The sequence below is a fragment of the Parasteatoda tepidariorum genome, chromosome 6 (genome assembly GCF_043381705.1).
Source record: "Parasteatoda tepidariorum isolate YZ-2023 chromosome 6, CAS_Ptep_4.0, whole genome shotgun sequence".
Taxonomy (NCBI): domain Eukaryota; kingdom Metazoa; phylum Arthropoda; class Arachnida; order Araneae; family Theridiidae; genus Parasteatoda; species Parasteatoda tepidariorum.
In genome coordinates, this window is record NC_092209.1 from 84,579,444 (window position 1) to 84,596,888 (window position 17,445).

The 17,445-nt window shown below is 32.1% G+C and overlaps 1 protein-coding gene across 3 annotated transcripts in view; it reads left to right on the forward strand.

The window, feature by feature from the left end:
• LOC107447451 (pancreatic triacylglycerol lipase) overlaps window positions 1-17,096 on the forward strand; it is a 29,248-nt gene extending 12,152 nt beyond the window's left edge. For all 3 annotated transcript variants that reach the window (XM_043047660.2, XM_071182806.1, XM_043047659.2), the window contains exons 3-10: window positions 139-285; window positions 4,240-4,348; window positions 8,531-8,647; window positions 10,488-10,604; window positions 12,671-12,946; window positions 13,186-13,324; window positions 15,500-15,700; window positions 16,679-17,096. In XM_043047660.2, coding sequence (XP_042903594.1) covers window positions 139-285; window positions 4,240-4,348; window positions 8,531-8,647; window positions 10,488-10,604; window positions 12,671-12,946; window positions 13,186-13,324; window positions 15,500-15,700; window positions 16,679-16,793 — 1,221 coding nt within the window. In that variant the 3' untranslated portion in view covers window positions 16,794-17,096. The remainder of the gene's footprint in view (window positions 1-138; window positions 286-4,239; window positions 4,349-8,530; window positions 8,648-10,487; window positions 10,605-12,670; window positions 12,947-13,185; window positions 13,325-15,499; window positions 15,701-16,678) is intronic.
• Window positions 17,097-17,445: the final 349 nt, after the last annotated feature.

Sequence of the window (17,445 nt, forward strand, 5' to 3'; positions counted from 1 at the left end):
CATGAGTGTGTCTAGTGAGACTTAAATAAAAAGTATTAAGTACCATTGCGAGTGTGATATAACGAGAAACACCAGGAATTCATTCTAGAAGTCAAATCACGTGATTGAATAAATGTGATATTTTGTTCTCCTTTCCAGAAAATGAAGACGAAATTTCTTGTGACTGGTGACTACAACGTGATTATTGTAGACTGGAGTTGTGGTAATGAGTTTCCATATTCTCAAGCCATTCAGAACTCAAAGATAACTGCAGACCAGTTGACAAAGCTCGTCAAATTTATACAAGTGAGTACTGTCTTAAATTTCCCCCAGGATTTGCGCTGCATTTGAAATCAACAGCAATAATCGAATAGCTTAAGTTTTTATTATGAAAAAAGTTCATTTAAAGAAACGATAAATAGTAAGAATACTTGCTCCTACAAAATAAACAAAATACAGGGTTGGACAAAGCTGAATTATTTTTATATATTTCTTAAGAAAAATATAAGGAATTATTTTAAAACTTTAGAAGTGTTTAAGTAATACGATTTTTTTTTGCATATCAATAAAGTTTAAAGCTTTCAGAGGTTTGAGGGAGCGACCATAACGAAAGATAATGTTTTTGGACACCCTATGGCAAAGAATATAGCAATAAGCTTGTCACTTATGTAAATTACGTTGGTTATTATATGCAAGAACTGCACAAAATTTCGCAAACTTATCTAAAATATTTGTGGAAACATGGACTTTTTTATAAAAATAATTTTTTTTTTTGGCTTGCGTTTTCCTACTATAACTTCAAAAATATTCAAGAAAACTGAAAAGAATTTCAGAGTAATTATCAATTAATAATAAAAATATTCTTTTAACATTTGAAAAAAAAAAAGTAAGAAATTACGTAAGAAACAAAAATTTAAAGTAATTTTTTCATACTGCGTACGTACGGAAAATATTTCCAAATTTCTTTTCTTTATAATTTTGTTTCCAATCGTATTTGGTAATTTATGAATAAAGTCTGAATCGAATATCTTGAAAATTTTAAAGTTACTAACTATGTAGATTTTGCACTTTTTTTGAAATTAAAAACTCTAAATAATAAAGGGTTTTTGGCAAATTTCATTTTGTATTTTAAAACAAAATTTCATAACAAATGATAATACTCTAAATTGATGGTCCGGACAACAAAATGTGATGGTATTAGGAAATAAAAAATGTGCAATAAAGCATAATTTAATTAGGAGAAGTTCTATGTAATGACGATGTTAATTTTTTAATATTTGTTAAATCAGAATTGCTTAAATTAATTGCTTAAATTTGTGGAAAACCCCCTTATCGTTCAAATTTTTTTTCCAAATTAAAAAAAATACTTAAAAGACAATTTCTAGAAACTTTTTAAAGTTTCAAGATATTCAATTCTAGGTTACGAGACTTTTATCAATAAATTATCAAATATGATTCAAAACGAAAGTAAGAAAAGTTTTTAAAAATGTTTGCCTCACACGCGCAGTATGGAAATATTACTTTAAACTAGGAGGTTCCGCCCCCTGCTCGCTAACGCTCGCCAACCCGCGAGAATTGCTACGCAATCCTATGTGGTTCACGCCGTGAACCATGGCTCGCTGCGCTCGCTCGCCAATGAACACAATGTTCTAGCACAAAGACATAATATATTATCATCAAAGACATAGTATTTTATCATCAAAGACATAGTATTGTACTTATGTAGAAGAATTCTACCAATGTTCTTATTGGCTTTTAAAAAAGTATATTAGCTATTTAGATTGTACATGGTGAAAAAATCAAAACATTAGCTAAATAAGAAACATATTAGCAAAATAAATTATCAAATATTGCTTCACTAATATTCTGCATTTTAAAGCGTGAAAATTCAATGCATAAATAAACGCGAAATATAAAAAAATTCAATGCATTCAATACAAACACTTATCGATAAATGTGGTATAAAGGTAGCTCCCAGTAGAAAAATATCAATTCAACAGCGGCCTTTTAAAGCATTCTCACTTCATTTAATTAATTAATTCCTAATTGAGTTTAAGTTAAATATTGTCATGTTTTTAGTGCATGAATCTGAATTGAACAACCTGATAATGCTCACTCTGGTTATTGTTATCTGATTGCTCACTACGTGCTCTTGCGCGCCGAATCCAATCAATTAAAAATGAAAACTGTTGCCAGCGCGAGAAAAGAAATATCATTGGTTTTATTGATACATACATACATACGTACGTATTAGCGTTTTATATAATATAGATAGATACTCGTATCCCAATTTTTAACGATTTGTTTTTTCAAATTTTATAATATTTTAATTATTAATAAAAATTACTCTATTTTTTTAAAAATTTTATTGATAATTTCTGCAGTAAGTAAACGTAAGTAAAAAAATTACTTTTATACAGGGTTATTCATAATTCCCTCTGTTTACTACAACTCTATGTTTACTACAACTGACTTCAGTGGTACATGTTACTGCCATCTACCGGCAACTGCTTAAATTAAAACTTGAATACTTTCAGAATAATTTCATATGTTCTTTTTTGCCATATTCGTCTTCGTTTTTTTACTATAACGCTTCGAAACCCTGGAGGGAATTATGAATAACCCTGTATACAAATGTTCATGTCCCTATGAATATCTAAGCTAGGTTTACGAAATTTTGTACTGTTATTTTACGTAATAACCAACGTGCAATAATCATATAATAATCTATACTGTATTTTTTGACACAGGGTGTTCAAAAATATTCCTTTTTTTCTTAATTTATTGTGGTTCCTTCGAACCTCTGAAAGTCTTTAAGGAGAATTGGTAGGGCATCTATCAATAATGCTAAAGCTGACCTTTTTTAATGTACCTTTTCTAAGAAACTACTTATTATATCGCTTTGAAAATTTTCGGGAATATTTGAGATTATATCAGTTATATGTGTTGTAATAATGTTTTAGAGTTAAGCGGAATACTTTTTGAGTTATGAAAGATATTTGCTTAAAAATGAGGGAACTTTTTAAAAAATTAAAAGTCCTCAGTTCATAATTTAAAAAAAAAAATTCTGCTAAGTATTATCAGTAATCACAGAGTAAACGTGTATATGTAAATATTCTGTGAAAAAAAGCTGAAGTAATATCTTGTTTAGATGCTGAGAAAAGGTTCATCGAAAAAGTTCAGTTTTAGCATTATTGATATATGCCCTATCAACTCCCTCTAAACTTTATTTAGGTGTAAGAGAAATTGCATAACACTTCTAAAGTTTTTAAATAATTCTCTAAGTATTTCTTGAGAAATATGGCAAAAATGAGTTAGTGAAGACGTTTTTCCAAAACATCTATAATTTACTAATATGCATGCTAATACGGCAGGCTATAAGCTTTCCCTAATATTCCAAGTGGAAGCGAAATAAAAAGATATATTTATTGAAAGCACTTAAAAATTTTTTCATTTGATTCTACTATCAGGTCTTATAATTGTATAAGTTGTTTATTATAGATACGAAATTCAAGATTAATGTAAAATCAAATTTATTAATTATCAATTATGTTTCATTACTTTACGCTCATTATGCTTCAAACTTTCTTGCAGGCCAATAAAACTACACTTATTTATTTTGAGCTTTATTACTTATTCAAATTTTAATTAATGTACTTGTACATTTTACAGCTTGATGTAATATACATTGCAAGGAGGAATTTTTAAAATAGTGGTATGTAGTAATTAAATGCTAAACAAATTAAAAAATACTCTTTACTGAAAATTACTTAAATGATGTTAAATTATAAACTGATATCGGGAAAAAAGTTAAATTTTGAATTGATATCGGAGAAAAACATTAAATTTTGAATTGATATCGAAGATAAATTAAAGGAATTGTGGAATAAATATCACTACTTTGAAAAATTACCATTTGAAATTGGCAAAGGCACTTCATTCATATGGGTTCCATCTAGAACTATAATAATTTTAATAATTATCATAGAAATTTCATAAAGTAATTGTAATAAAAATATATTAATAATAATAGTAATAAAATATATGATAATAGTAATTAAAATTTTGCAATTTTATTTCCATTTAATTTTCGCTTAAAATTTCTGTTTCAGACGAGGTATCTAAACTTTTATAAAATCTAACTTTGCGCAACAATTGATCTCCGAAAAATATGCTTATCGATTACGGAAGCAAGCAAAAGGTATCCACCAACAATAACAGTATTGTTAAAAATAATTGTTTTTCTATTTTGGCGCGCAGGATGAAACAGATGCCAAGCCCGATGATTTTCATCTGATTGGCCACAGTATGGGCGGTCACATCGCTGCCCTAGTCGGCCATGCGGTTCCTCATCTGGGACGGATATCCGGTAAGGACCCCTCTTCGATTTATCATTCTTTTTTCACTGCACTCTAAATAGCTAGATTGTTGACTTTTTTTTTTTAAAAATCTATAATTTATTATTGTGCATTTTGTTATGCTTCTGCCTATCCATCCTTTAAAAAAGCTAATCTTTTTAATTTCTTCTAACATAATTGGTTAAATGTAGAGCTTTTTTCTTTATAATAATTTATATATTTAAATGATTAATTTTGTACACTTGGGTATTTTATTTTATTTTATGAGCGTAGTTGCACAGCAAGCATAACTTTCAGTTTACGTCGACCTTTGTTCAACTCCGTAGCCTTGTAATTTTGAACCCAATCCACTGTGGGTCAGAAGACCATGATCTTTGGCCAAAAGTCAAAAATTAAATTTTCAACTAAAATATGTGTAGACAGTTTTAATATAGTCCAAATTAAGTACTCATAATCATTCCAAGCATTAAAATTTACTTTTCGGACCGACGAGAGTACAATGTAACAAAAAATATGTTAAAATTTTTTTTTAAATGTAACTTTGAATTTTTTTTTTCAGAAATAGATATAGAAATTTCACCTTACTGTTACATTTTTATCAGAGTAATTAGTCTGAAATTATAGTAAAATTTTTCAATTTGTTGGATTAGTTAATGCTATTGACTAACTTATAGTTTATATCTTATCATTTACATTTTACAGTGTTTGAAGGACTTTTGAAATTTAGTTCCAAAAAGTTCCACGATTTAATTAGCTAAACTTTCTGTTGTTGTCTTCTTTGATGTTTTTTCTTTCGAAAAAACCTGCCCTATTTTGCCTGCATTGCAAAGGTGGATACAAAAAAACAAAAATTATGTTTTTTTCTTCATGTTTTCGCATTATTTTGTAATTAATTCGCGCTATTTTGTAATATTACTTCGGAAATATAATTTGCTTTTCATTTTTAATATAAAATTACGAAAATTATTATATTTTCATTGCTATATTTAATTATTTAAACATACTATATTATTTTTCTTATTTTTGCTCGCCATATTTCAACCGCTATTTTGTTTCCTTTTGGGGTATTTTTAGTGTATTTCAAAATTTAAACTATGAATTCAATTTACCTGCACATAAAAACCCCTAAATAAAACCCCCCAAATTTTGACACAAATTTTATCGAAATACTAATTTTGGCCACAAAACCTTGATTACTGGCTTGATACTGTAATCCAGAAACAAGGGAACTTTTAGAGCAAGTATTAAAAGAAATTTGTCATCCTGGAGACTTTTTTGATGGACCTAACCTATATTTGTGTTACATAGAGAGGAAAACATCGAAAACCTCCCACGGCAAGAGGACTCTAACCCATGATGCATCAACTACTGAGGATATTTTCCGTCAGCACTGTGGTAGGCGTGAGCCGGGTGCCAAATTCGTATCAATCAGCCATCGCTGGTATTCGAACCAAGGACACCTTATTCTGAGAAGAGCATTCTATTTTCTGAGCCATCACGACTCTACAATTGTCTATCCAATCACATGGATGCGTCTAATCACGTGGTCGTGCACGACTTATTAACGTTTTAGCTTTAATACTTGAGTTTATTATCACGATGAAATTTTTTTTGGATCAGATTTAATTGGATACCTGTAAGCGTCGTCACGCGTGTGTGTTGAACTTGATTGGCTGACCCATGTGTGACGACGCTTGGAAGCATCCCATTGTTAATTTTGAGACGTTTAATGAAACGTGATACATCTTGATATTATTCGAAATTAAAATATTCAATAATTTGAATTATTAATAAAAATTTTATCATTTGATATAAGTATTTATTAAGTCATTTAATGTAAAATAACTGTTTTAATAAATGTGAGTTTTAATTATCGTAAAAATTTAATTATTAAAATTTTTTTAATAATTTTAATAAAATTTCAAGAAATGATCTAACGCTGATAAAATTAAAAACATTGTTTTTTTTGGTTTTCATTTAATTATTTTCTGGTAATAAATATTTGAGTTATTTAATAATAGTTACTCTTGATATATTTGATTTGTTGATTTAGTTGTTAGCGAATAATTTTCAATTTCTAGGACATGTAATAATATTGTTATAATTTGTAATTTAGCAATAAAATAGTTTTTAGTTTCGATTCACCGCTACAACAGCAATATAATAATTCATAACTTATTACTCAAAAAATTTCATTATTTTCTGTGCATTAAATTCTGAATCATTACGTTACACTATTTATTGTTTATCGTATCGTATCGCTAATTACACTATTTATTGTTTATCGTATCGTATCGCTAATTACACTATTTGTTGTTTTCATTGTGAGCGCGCAGTCCTTATTTCCTTTTGTTTACTCTTATAAAAGAACTTATTTTCCTTACGTTTCAGTGTAAATGAAACAAAATTAAAATTTAAGGACAATTATTTTAAAATTTAAAAACGTCAAAACTTACTTGATCGCTGACTGAAAGTGTTAACAAATCACCCTTTTTTAGATTTCTCACTGTTACAACATGCAGTCAAACAACTTTTGATATTTTTAATCTTGCTTCCTCAAAATTGAATCGTCAGTTTATGATAGTTTTTATTTTTATTTCACTTGAATATTAATTAATTAATTCCAATGATGTATTTTTATTATTGTTTTAATGAGTTCCTTTCAGCGATTTATTTTAATTACTTTTTTTACAAGCATTCTAAAAGTATATATTAAAGGTCATGAATATAGAATACTCGGTATCAGTTCGTAATGATTATATTTGATTTATATATGCAAATCAGAAAACGCAAGTAAAGCAGACAAAGGTAAACGAGGTGGGATATTTAGGATTCAATCTAATATTTATGGCTGTAATTAATATATTTTTAAGCCTTTATGTATTTAATACAAAATATATGGACAAGTGTCTTTGAAAATAACGTATTTTCGATTTATTGAATCAATCATGTTGTATATATTACACCACACAATAAATGTAAAATGCACGCTCTCGCAAAAAATGAGATCATTGAATAACTTTTGATCTAATGATGGGATTTTCACACACTAAAAGGCAATATTAACGGTTTGATAACTTCGATTTTGATAACTGATTTGTTCAGAAGATATTTTAACTTACGAAATTAACTTACTATTAACTTACGATGTAACTTCGCTGAGTAAACATAACATCTTTTCGACGGATTCGCATTCTTGATTCTCCAAATACGGGGGACAGCCGCTGTCAGAAAAATACGGTACAAATAGGTAGAACTGTTGAAAGTTCGATTTTCTTAATGTGATTTTTACTTTTGGCAAATCGAGCCATATTTCCGAAACTAATGAAGTTAATCAAAAATTGTTTTCACAAGATTTTCATACTTTCTCCTCCAAAAATGATTCCATGAAATTATGATTATTTGCTTCAGTTAAAAGCTAAAAATATTTGTGTTTTAATGCATGGAAATTTTTACACCATCTAAATCTATGTCATTTTAAATGACAAAATCAAAAGTTTGAAAGATAAGTGGCCAATTATTTCTTGAGAAATAAAAATATAAATAAACGATTTTTTCAAGATGTCGAAATACGCAAAGAATAATGATAAACATTAAAGGAACCAAAATTTCGACAGCATTCCCGCTTAAACAGTGAGGACCATATTTTATAGAATGTGGTCAGGTACGTTTAGTTAACGAAAGTAGGTTTTTCTGTCTTATTTTGTAACTTCGTATTTTGTATCACACAAATTAATTAATTTGCAAATTAAAGATTAGGCCCCAGAACTATTAAGGTTTAGATTTAATACGAGAAAATCCGATCATTAAATCAAAAGTTATTCAAAGTGTTCGAATTTTCGACCGTGAAAGTATATATACATATTTTATTCTATTATATAAATATTTACACTTAGTTTCTACTTTATTTCAACTATTTTTTGTTAGTACTTTTTGTGGTTTTTATTACACTTACTAAATTTCATTACCATTATCTGATTATGACTTTTTTTTTAAAAACTATGTTGAATTTTGGAAATATAATTTAAATATTTTAGTAATTGAATGTAAATTTTGTAAAGCCGAACTTTGTATATTTGTATCATATATCTTGAAATACAAATTTTTTTTTCTACCTAAAAATAGCTAAGTTTGGTAAAACTAATAGATTTAGCACCGTATATCCTAATAGTACACTTAGTTTCTATTCTCAGCTTTGGATCCTGCTGGACCAAGATTCTACTCGGCTCCTTTAGAAGAGAGACTGGACCCGGGTGACGCCAAATTTGTGGATGCCATTCACACTGACTCTGGATCCGGTTTGTTTGAAGGTAAGGGTGATCACTTCATTGTAATAGAACTCTATAGCACACAATGATTTTTTTAATGTTATTAAAATGAAATTTAATGACTACATTATAACTTAAATGGGACAAGGGTTTGTGAAATTCCTTGAAATTCGATTTTTATCTTTTGCATAAATGAAAGCCTTGTAATGTCTAAATCTTGAACCAGAAGACATTCTTGAATAGTTCGGAATATATCCCCTTTAATTACTCTAAGGATATATCCTCACATAGGCTGGACACATATATTTGATTAATATGAAACTTTTAATCCACATCTTGTTAAATTATACGCTATTTTTTTTATCAGACTTAAAATTTTCCTGGATGACTTCAATCAATCTTTCTTTTAAAATTTATTTTTTCATCTAGATTTTCAAAAATATTTTTACTCTTATCACCCAAGCTTCCATTTTGGGAACAAAGTTTTTTCTTCAGAAAAATAAAGACTGGTAACTTAATTACTTAATTTTTAAAAATTATTTTTGAAACACAAGAAATTTGGGTCCAATGTTACAATAAAAGTTAGAAAAATGGATGGAAACGCTCATTCATGCCCCAGGTCCTAACCGAAGGGGGGGGGGAGTCTGGGAGGTTGTAACGAAAAATAACATTACGGGACTCTATTGAGACCCCGTAATTTTATTTTATTTAATAAACTATCTATCGTTGCTATCGCTATCCAGCCGACTCTAACCAATCTACCACTGAGGATATTTTTCGCCAGCACTGTGGTCGGTGCAAGCCGGGTGCGGTATTCGTATCAACTAGCTATCGCTCTGATTCGAGCCCAAATCACATGATTGCCTATGTTCCTCAAATGACACACCTGGCAGAGTGTACTCTCTATTTGCGTAAATGTAGTGGGACGTCATTAACTGAGCACTCAATTTCCTTCTTCAAGTAAAAAGCGACTGTAAGGCTGTTGATATTCACATTAGATTTGAACTAAAGGTGTTAAATCACATTGTTTGGGTGGAAAATTTTGATCATAAAGACACGCGAAAATTATAAGATACCACCCTAGTTTTAACCATAAACGATGCCAGCTAGCGATCCTGCTGTGTTCGCATGATATATTGTGTAGTTCAATGAGTTCTGTCTCGTCTTAAATTAACGAAATGTAGTATTGCAGTAAAGTTTTAACTGAGCCAAGATTCCTTTTTTATTTTCAATCCTTTGTTTGTTCATTTTCTTTATATTTTTAGTATACTATTACTTAATGTATTATTACTTAATGTAATATTATTACTTTAGTATATTGTTACTTTAGTATATTGTTATTTTAGCACATTATTACTTTAGTATATTATTACTTAATATATTATTACTTTATGCAAATTAGCCTTTTAGCATGTTATTACTTAATGATGGCGTATGTCCTTTCAAAAAAGTGGTTGTATGTCAGGCTTTCCAGGAATTTGGCAATTTTTGCTTTAATGATGGCTTTTTTGTATCCAGCTTTCTTTTCTTTGAATTCCTGTTTTCTTATGTTTCTGGTGGAGGGGTCGATTTGATTTTGAAACCTTTGTCTATGAGCTCTTACTTTACTGCGGCGAGTTTTTAATTCGGAAGACCACCACGTAGGTTATTTTCTAATAATGTTTGTCTTATTTCTGATAATTTTTGCCAAATTTTCCCAGAAAATCTTCGATCCATCTCGCCCTTTGAAAAGCGTATTTAAGCGTATGTGAAAAATTAAATACGCTTTATTTAAAACCATGAAAATAACTAAATAAAACAAAAATTTTATACTACTACAACTTTTTGTTTCTTTCCTAATGCAATCCAATATGTATACATTTTGTTGACATTTCTATTTTAGGTCTTGGAATGCGTGCCCAGGTGGGACACGTTGATTTTTATCCAAACGGCGGGAAAGACCAGCCTGGTTGTCACAGTTCACCTTTTGATATTTTACCCAGAATAGGGTGGCAAAGAGGTGAGTTACATATTTGTTGCATTTATATTAATATTATTGGAGGGTACAACTGATCCTAATAAGTAATAATCCATAGGTAGCAATTGATATAACTGAAAGAAATAGTTCTTAAATAATAACAACAGTTTTTATTGAAAAAAATAATAATAACGAAAACAGTTACTCCATTAAATGATTCCGAATGAATCACGTTATTCGATACGTCAAAATATGGTTCCAATTAACGATAAAAACAATATTTAATAACACAATAGACAATCAAAATTTATAAGCGATAAGCAGGACAGCAAGGAGAAAGTGAGCGATAAACTGGTTTGGCGATATCGACGAAACTCAAAGTCGCCAACGGCGCCAACAGTTATTATGAGATATTTATAAACCCTATATTACACTATTTGGAAGAAAGTAACGGGACACGACACTATAACGACATAAACCCATATTTATTAAAATTAATAGGAGGTAGGGCCTCCTTTGGCTGCGATCACAGCTGCAACCCTTCTGGGCATGCTTTCCACTAAATTAGCCATAGTGGCAAGAGGAATTTCCTTCCAAATGTTTAACAGGAAGTTCCATAGTTCATGCTTGCTTTTGGGGAGTGGGGTGCAGGCCCTCAACCGACGGTCCAATTCGTCCCAGAGATGTTCAATTGGGTTAAGATCAGGGCTCTGCGCCGGTCACTCCATGCGTTTAACGCTGTTGTTCACATACCAATCAAGAGTCCTCCTCGCAACACGGGATCTTGCGTTGTCATCTTGATACAAGCAATCATCCATACCGTACGTTGTCCACAAGGTAGGAAGGATATGATTGTCGAGAATATCACAGTATCCATCGGCATTCATCATACCATCAACCTTCACCAGTGGGCCAGCCCCATACCAGGAGAAACAGGCCCACACAATCAATCCTCCCCCACCAAACTTTACAATTGTCCCGTCACTTTCTTCCAGGTAGTGTATTTACAGTTGGTTAACTACCTCGATTGGCTCTAAGACACTTTAAAAGGAAAGAAACGTCATGGAAAATTCACGTCTAGATGAGACTTTATTAATAGTAGTATTAGGTTTATTAGTAGTATATATGTGAAGGTGTGGAAAGATGACGAGTTTTTGTTTCAAATATTTTTTTCAAATCCAGAAAGTGGCACAAAAATCTTAAAAAAAAATAACCACAGTCACTAGTTTTTTGTGCTGTGAAGCCCAAGTATTACAAACAAAGACTAACGAAATAAATTTGAGTATTCACTACTCGCAAAAAAATTTGCCCTTATATGATTTGTTGTCGGGCTTCATGAACCAATATCAATATATAATGTACTGGAGATCAAAATAAAGACAACCGTGTAGAACACGCCTAATGTTAATGAAAGTGGATAAAGATATGCAAAATTGTGATATTTTATATTAATTTTAGTTCTGCCATTATTGGGCATTTGGTGTACCTTCTTTTGAATTTGTCTGTGCCATTGGGAACCTTTGCCTCCTCTCTTGAGGTGTCTATCGTGGTGGCGAGACAAATTATTCCCTGTGCCACCNTGTTAATTACGTAAAGTTTGAAAGCTAATAACCAGAAAAAGTCTAACTTATTTTTACAAAGAGAAAGATGCAAAGTTATCATAATATCTTTGCTTGCGATCTCCGAGATCTGTGGACACAGTGACGTCATGAGGAGGGAAATCGTAGCTTCAGCTCTAGGAGCGGAGTGAACTAGCCCTTCTATTCTCTTTAGCCCTGGTGTAGAACACGCCTAATGTTAATGAAAGCGGATAAAGATATGCAAAATTGTGATATTTTATATTAATTTTAGTTCTGACATTATTGGGCATTTGGTATACCTTATTTTTGAATTTTAATAAATGCCAAAGTTGGAATTTCGTTGGGGAGTTCGACCGAGCTGTGCCAGTGGGAACCTGTACCTCCTCTCCTGAGGTGTCTATCGTGGTGACGAGACAAATTATACAGTGTGCCACCATTTGGGGAGGGGGTTGTACAACTTCTTACTGTATAGTCTTACTTGATATTATGTATATATATATTCTGAATTACTCAACACATCTTTTTTAGCTGCGAGATATTATACAACATGTGACCACCTGCGAGCTGTTGAATATTATACTGACAGTATCAGATCGCCGATTCAGCCGAGAAGATCGGGCAGTGTCTGCCAGCATATAGCCGTAGCATGCAGGGATTGGGAGACTTATTCTCAAGGGAGGTGCGCTGATTGCTCTCACGATGGTGATTGCGCTCTCATGGGATACAACAGTGATCTGTTCTGGAATCCTGAAGTCAACAAGCACGAGTATTTTGTGAAGACATCAGAAGAAGAACCATTTTGCTGTAAGTATTTTAATGTTTCATTGAAGCAATGAGGATTGTATATTGTTGTTGAATGACTTTTTAACTAATATTGGAAGTTAATGAGAAGAAATTTTTTTGTTTCCTAAACAGAACGCAGCAAACCATACATTTCTATCTTCTTTAGACTAAATTGATTTTTCAAATTACCATACATATTTCAGACCTTCCTTATATAATTATATGACTAACGAATAGCGTTTTTTCTTGTATGCCTGAAGTGTTCCAGTACCAGGTGATTGTTGAGACAGAGTGTGAGCATGGTTCGTGTCATGATCCATCTGCGGCTGCTGTCAACCCAGGAGTCATGCGATTGGAGTTGAAAACTAGAACAGGAAGAATGGCAAGGCTTGATGATAAGTAATGTTTCAATCACTATCAGTTTTGAATAAATAAAACAAATTTAATTTTCTATCTACACTATCTGGCCAAAAGAATCCGGACACCCAGTGTCATGTACCTGAGGCACATATTAATATGATGTTGGTCTCCCTTTTTCATCGATGACAGCCTGCATACTTCAGGGAAGACCTTCAACCATTTACAAATAGGTGGCCATAGGAATTGACTTCCATCACAGCTGAAGTGAGTGCTTGCAGTGTGGAGGGTCGATTTGGCTGGCTACATAAACTGCTCTCTAATTCGTCCTAAAAGTGTTCTATGGGATTTAGATCGGGGCTCTGAGAAGGCCAGTCCAGTTTCTGAACACCCATTTCGTCAAACTACGTATGTGCAATCCTCGATGTGTGTGAATGGAACAGTTATCCTGCTGGAAGAGAAATGGGCCGAAATATTGCCGTACAGTTTAGAGTGCAGCATTGTCCACATACACATCTCAGAGTTCATGTTTCCAACCACAGGAGCTAACGGACACAGGTCAAACCACTAGAAACACCCCACACCATTATGATTCCACCACCTTAACAACCGGGTGTCCTGATACTTTTGGCCAGATAGTGTATAAGAATATATGAAATTCCAATTTTCATAAAGGGTGCCCGTAAATTCCCACAAGAAATAGCTTTGATTAAAACAGATTTTTAATTAAAATTCTGAGATATTTATGGAATCTACGGATTCTTAAATGTGGAGAAGTATTCCAAGTTGAATGGTTTCCACGATTTTGATGACCAATTCGTCGATTACTTGCTTAATGATCGTTTTGTAATAACTTGAGACTGAATTCACTAAAGCTATCTGAGCAAACAAAAACTGAAATTTATTGAAACTGACTGCACTCAGTTTTTATCTTGAAAGCGTATTAGGAATCATGAGTTTGTTGAGATAATTATTAGACTTCTCAAAAAGGTTCAACAGCATTAAAGAGCATGATCTGAATGGCCATCAAAGTAGGAAGTTACACGTACAGGAAATGACCCTACAAAGCTTAAAATATTGCATTGTTCAGCAAAGCACTCAATTGCATAATAAAGCTCAAAATATTACTTAATAAGGAAAAAGATTTATTCTTTCACGTAATACTCCTTATTTAATAATCCTGAATTATAAGCTGACGCTTATGGCCTTTTTTTCTTGCTGGTGGAAACACTTTATAGCCACAGTGGTGTAAAATTCGAATATTGAGTTGAATTCAAAATTACAAGGCTGCAGAGTTGAACGTTGTTAGTCGTAATCCCCAAAACGGGTGATTAATGAAATATAAAGAGAAATTTGCATTCGCTGATATAATCTCAACCCCTTAATATCACCTCCTGCGGATGGGCTGGTGGATAACTTCAAAACCTTATATAGGAACTAAAGATGAGTTTGGGCTCACTTTTTGAGATCCAAGCCGGAAGAATTTTAAACCGAGTCCAAGATACATAGAATTACTCGGCACTCTCTAATTACCCAAATCCCAGATACTTTATTTCATAAGCTGTGTTGAACAGCAGACCCAACTCTGAGTTTACGACTATCAATGATCATCTCCGTAGTTTTGAAATCTGAACCCAACTCAAAAGACAAGGAAACTACTTCCATTCGGTGAAATTATCCTTCACGAAAAACTTTTTGATGGAACTAATCCGTATCTGCGTTACATGAAGAGGAAAACCACCGAATGCCTCCAATAGTTAGTCTGGCAGCAAAGGAGATTCTAACTCATGATCCATCTACCACTGAGGATATTTTACGTCAGCACTGTGGTCGGTGTGAGCTGGGAGCAGAATTCGTATAAACCAGCCACCACTGGGATTCGAATCCGGGTCACCTTATTGAAAAGCAAACGTTCTACCCATAATACAAAACCTTCCCACAGTTAACTGGATTTTAAAGAAATTCTAATCCTTGATTCGTCCTCAATCGAGGGTATTTTAAGTCAGCTCTGTGGTTGGAGTGAGCAGGAATAGATTTCGTACCGACCAGTCATCGCTGGGATTCAAACTTGGGCCCTCTTACTGAAAGGCGAGCTCTATCTTCTGAGCCACCTTTATTCTACCCTCTCTAATTTAGAATTTTTAATGCATAATTTTTAATGAATCATTTTAGCTGTCTCCATTCTATTATTCTTATAAAAGTATATATATATTTCAGAGATGAAAAAGAAATGAAACCTGGTGGTCAGTATGTGTATTTGGCCACAAGCAGATTTCCACTGGGAGGTGTTCAGGCAGCCAAAGTATGGTTCGGATCTGTCTTCAGGAGAACGGACTCTCTTGCTTTACCTAGAACACAATCCAATAGTTTGAATCTCAAGAAAATAGAGATAGTACCCATCGAGATACCCGATAAAGTGTAAGAACATATAAGCAAATTCTATTCTATTACTTCTTTCGATATTTATTGTAAGAGTCGCCACTTTATAAGGTGTATGCTGTCCATGCAAAACCTATGCTAGTGCTATGACCGCTAAAACATAATTTAAAGAAAATTGCTATTTTGAATTTTTTTGCATCATCTAAAAACGCCAAGAATCTCAGTTATGTATTTTTTGTCGCTTGCGTTGATTTTTCTATCGCATGTTAGTTGCGCAGTATACTTGTGTAATCTTTGTAAATAGAATAAGTGCCCCAAGGTTCCGTGATTTTCCAACTCTTCACACTTTTCATCTCTCTCTTACCATGGAAAATTTTATTTCCCTTTCCAATACATTTGAATAAAAAATTAGAATATAAGTGGGGAAAAATTAAGATTTGCCGAAACCATGGTAAAAGAGATGTGAAGAGTGGGATATCGTATAACCTTTAAACGTTTATTTTATTTACAAAGGGTATAAGTTGACGTATGGTTATACGATGAATGTTGATGGATGTTAAAGATACCACTATATGGGTGTATGCGTTTGGTCACTATATGTCAGTTAAATGTTTTCAATTTTTTTTAAAAATCATTTCTCATGATCTTTGTGTAGTTATGTGTATAGGCTTTTGATAACTATATTGGTTGACTGCTCGAAAAAATGAATTAAATGTCACTGTATTGGTATAAGTTTTCGTCACTGAAGGAATCGTGTTTTTATTTTTGAAACCGTGTTAATATTTGTAATACAAAACCAGAAGTTTTTCTTCAATAATATGCAGAATGTAATTTCAATTTGTTCGTCTTATCAGAATTCAAAAACTTGAGAAAAAGATTAAGAGTAAGTTGTAGGTAATGATGATGAATTAAATTTGCTGATTAATAAGCAAATTTTTTTTAATGAGATTGTGTTGTATATAATTATTTTGCACATTTTTGCACTCAAACAAATAAAAACTTTCTGTTTTATTTTAGAAATAACTTATCCTCTCAGCAACAGGAGCCAGAAATCACAGTTCTGTGTGGTTCATCTACCGATAAAACTATTTCTAGAAATAAACAGCTCGAACTGACTATAAATAACTGTTAAAGCACATGTGAATGTGCTATTTAAAATATATATTTCTTATTTACAATATGCATGTTCATAATGAATTGAAACTCTTTTGAATTTTTTTTCTGTAACATATTGCATCGAATTACATTTCTAGTTTTAATAAGAAGCTTTACATGTATTTTCATGTATTCATTTTCAAAATACATTATTATTTTTCTATGCACTGAAATAACGATGAAATTTCTTTTTGTAATGTTATGCGTTTTTAAAGAATATTTTTGTGTTTTTTTTTTGTATTCTATTTTTACTCAAAATAAAGCCATATTTTTTACACTATGTGATAGTTTCTTTGCTTCAGATACAATGAAATTAAGTAAATAATTTTGGGGATAGAGCGTTCGCCTTCCAATGAGGTGAACCGGGGTTCGATCCAGGCGATGGCTGGTAGATACGAATTCCGCATCCGACTTGCACCGACCACAGTGCTGACGTGATATATCCTCAGTGGTAGACGGATCACGGGATAGAGCCCCCTTGCCGTTTGGCTAACCAAGGGAGGTTTTCGTAGTTTTCCTCTCCATGTAACGCAAATGCGGGTTGATTCCATCAAAAGTCCTCCACGAAGGCAAATTTCTCCCAATACTTGATCCAGGAGTTCCCTAGTCTTCTCGATTGGGTTCAAAGT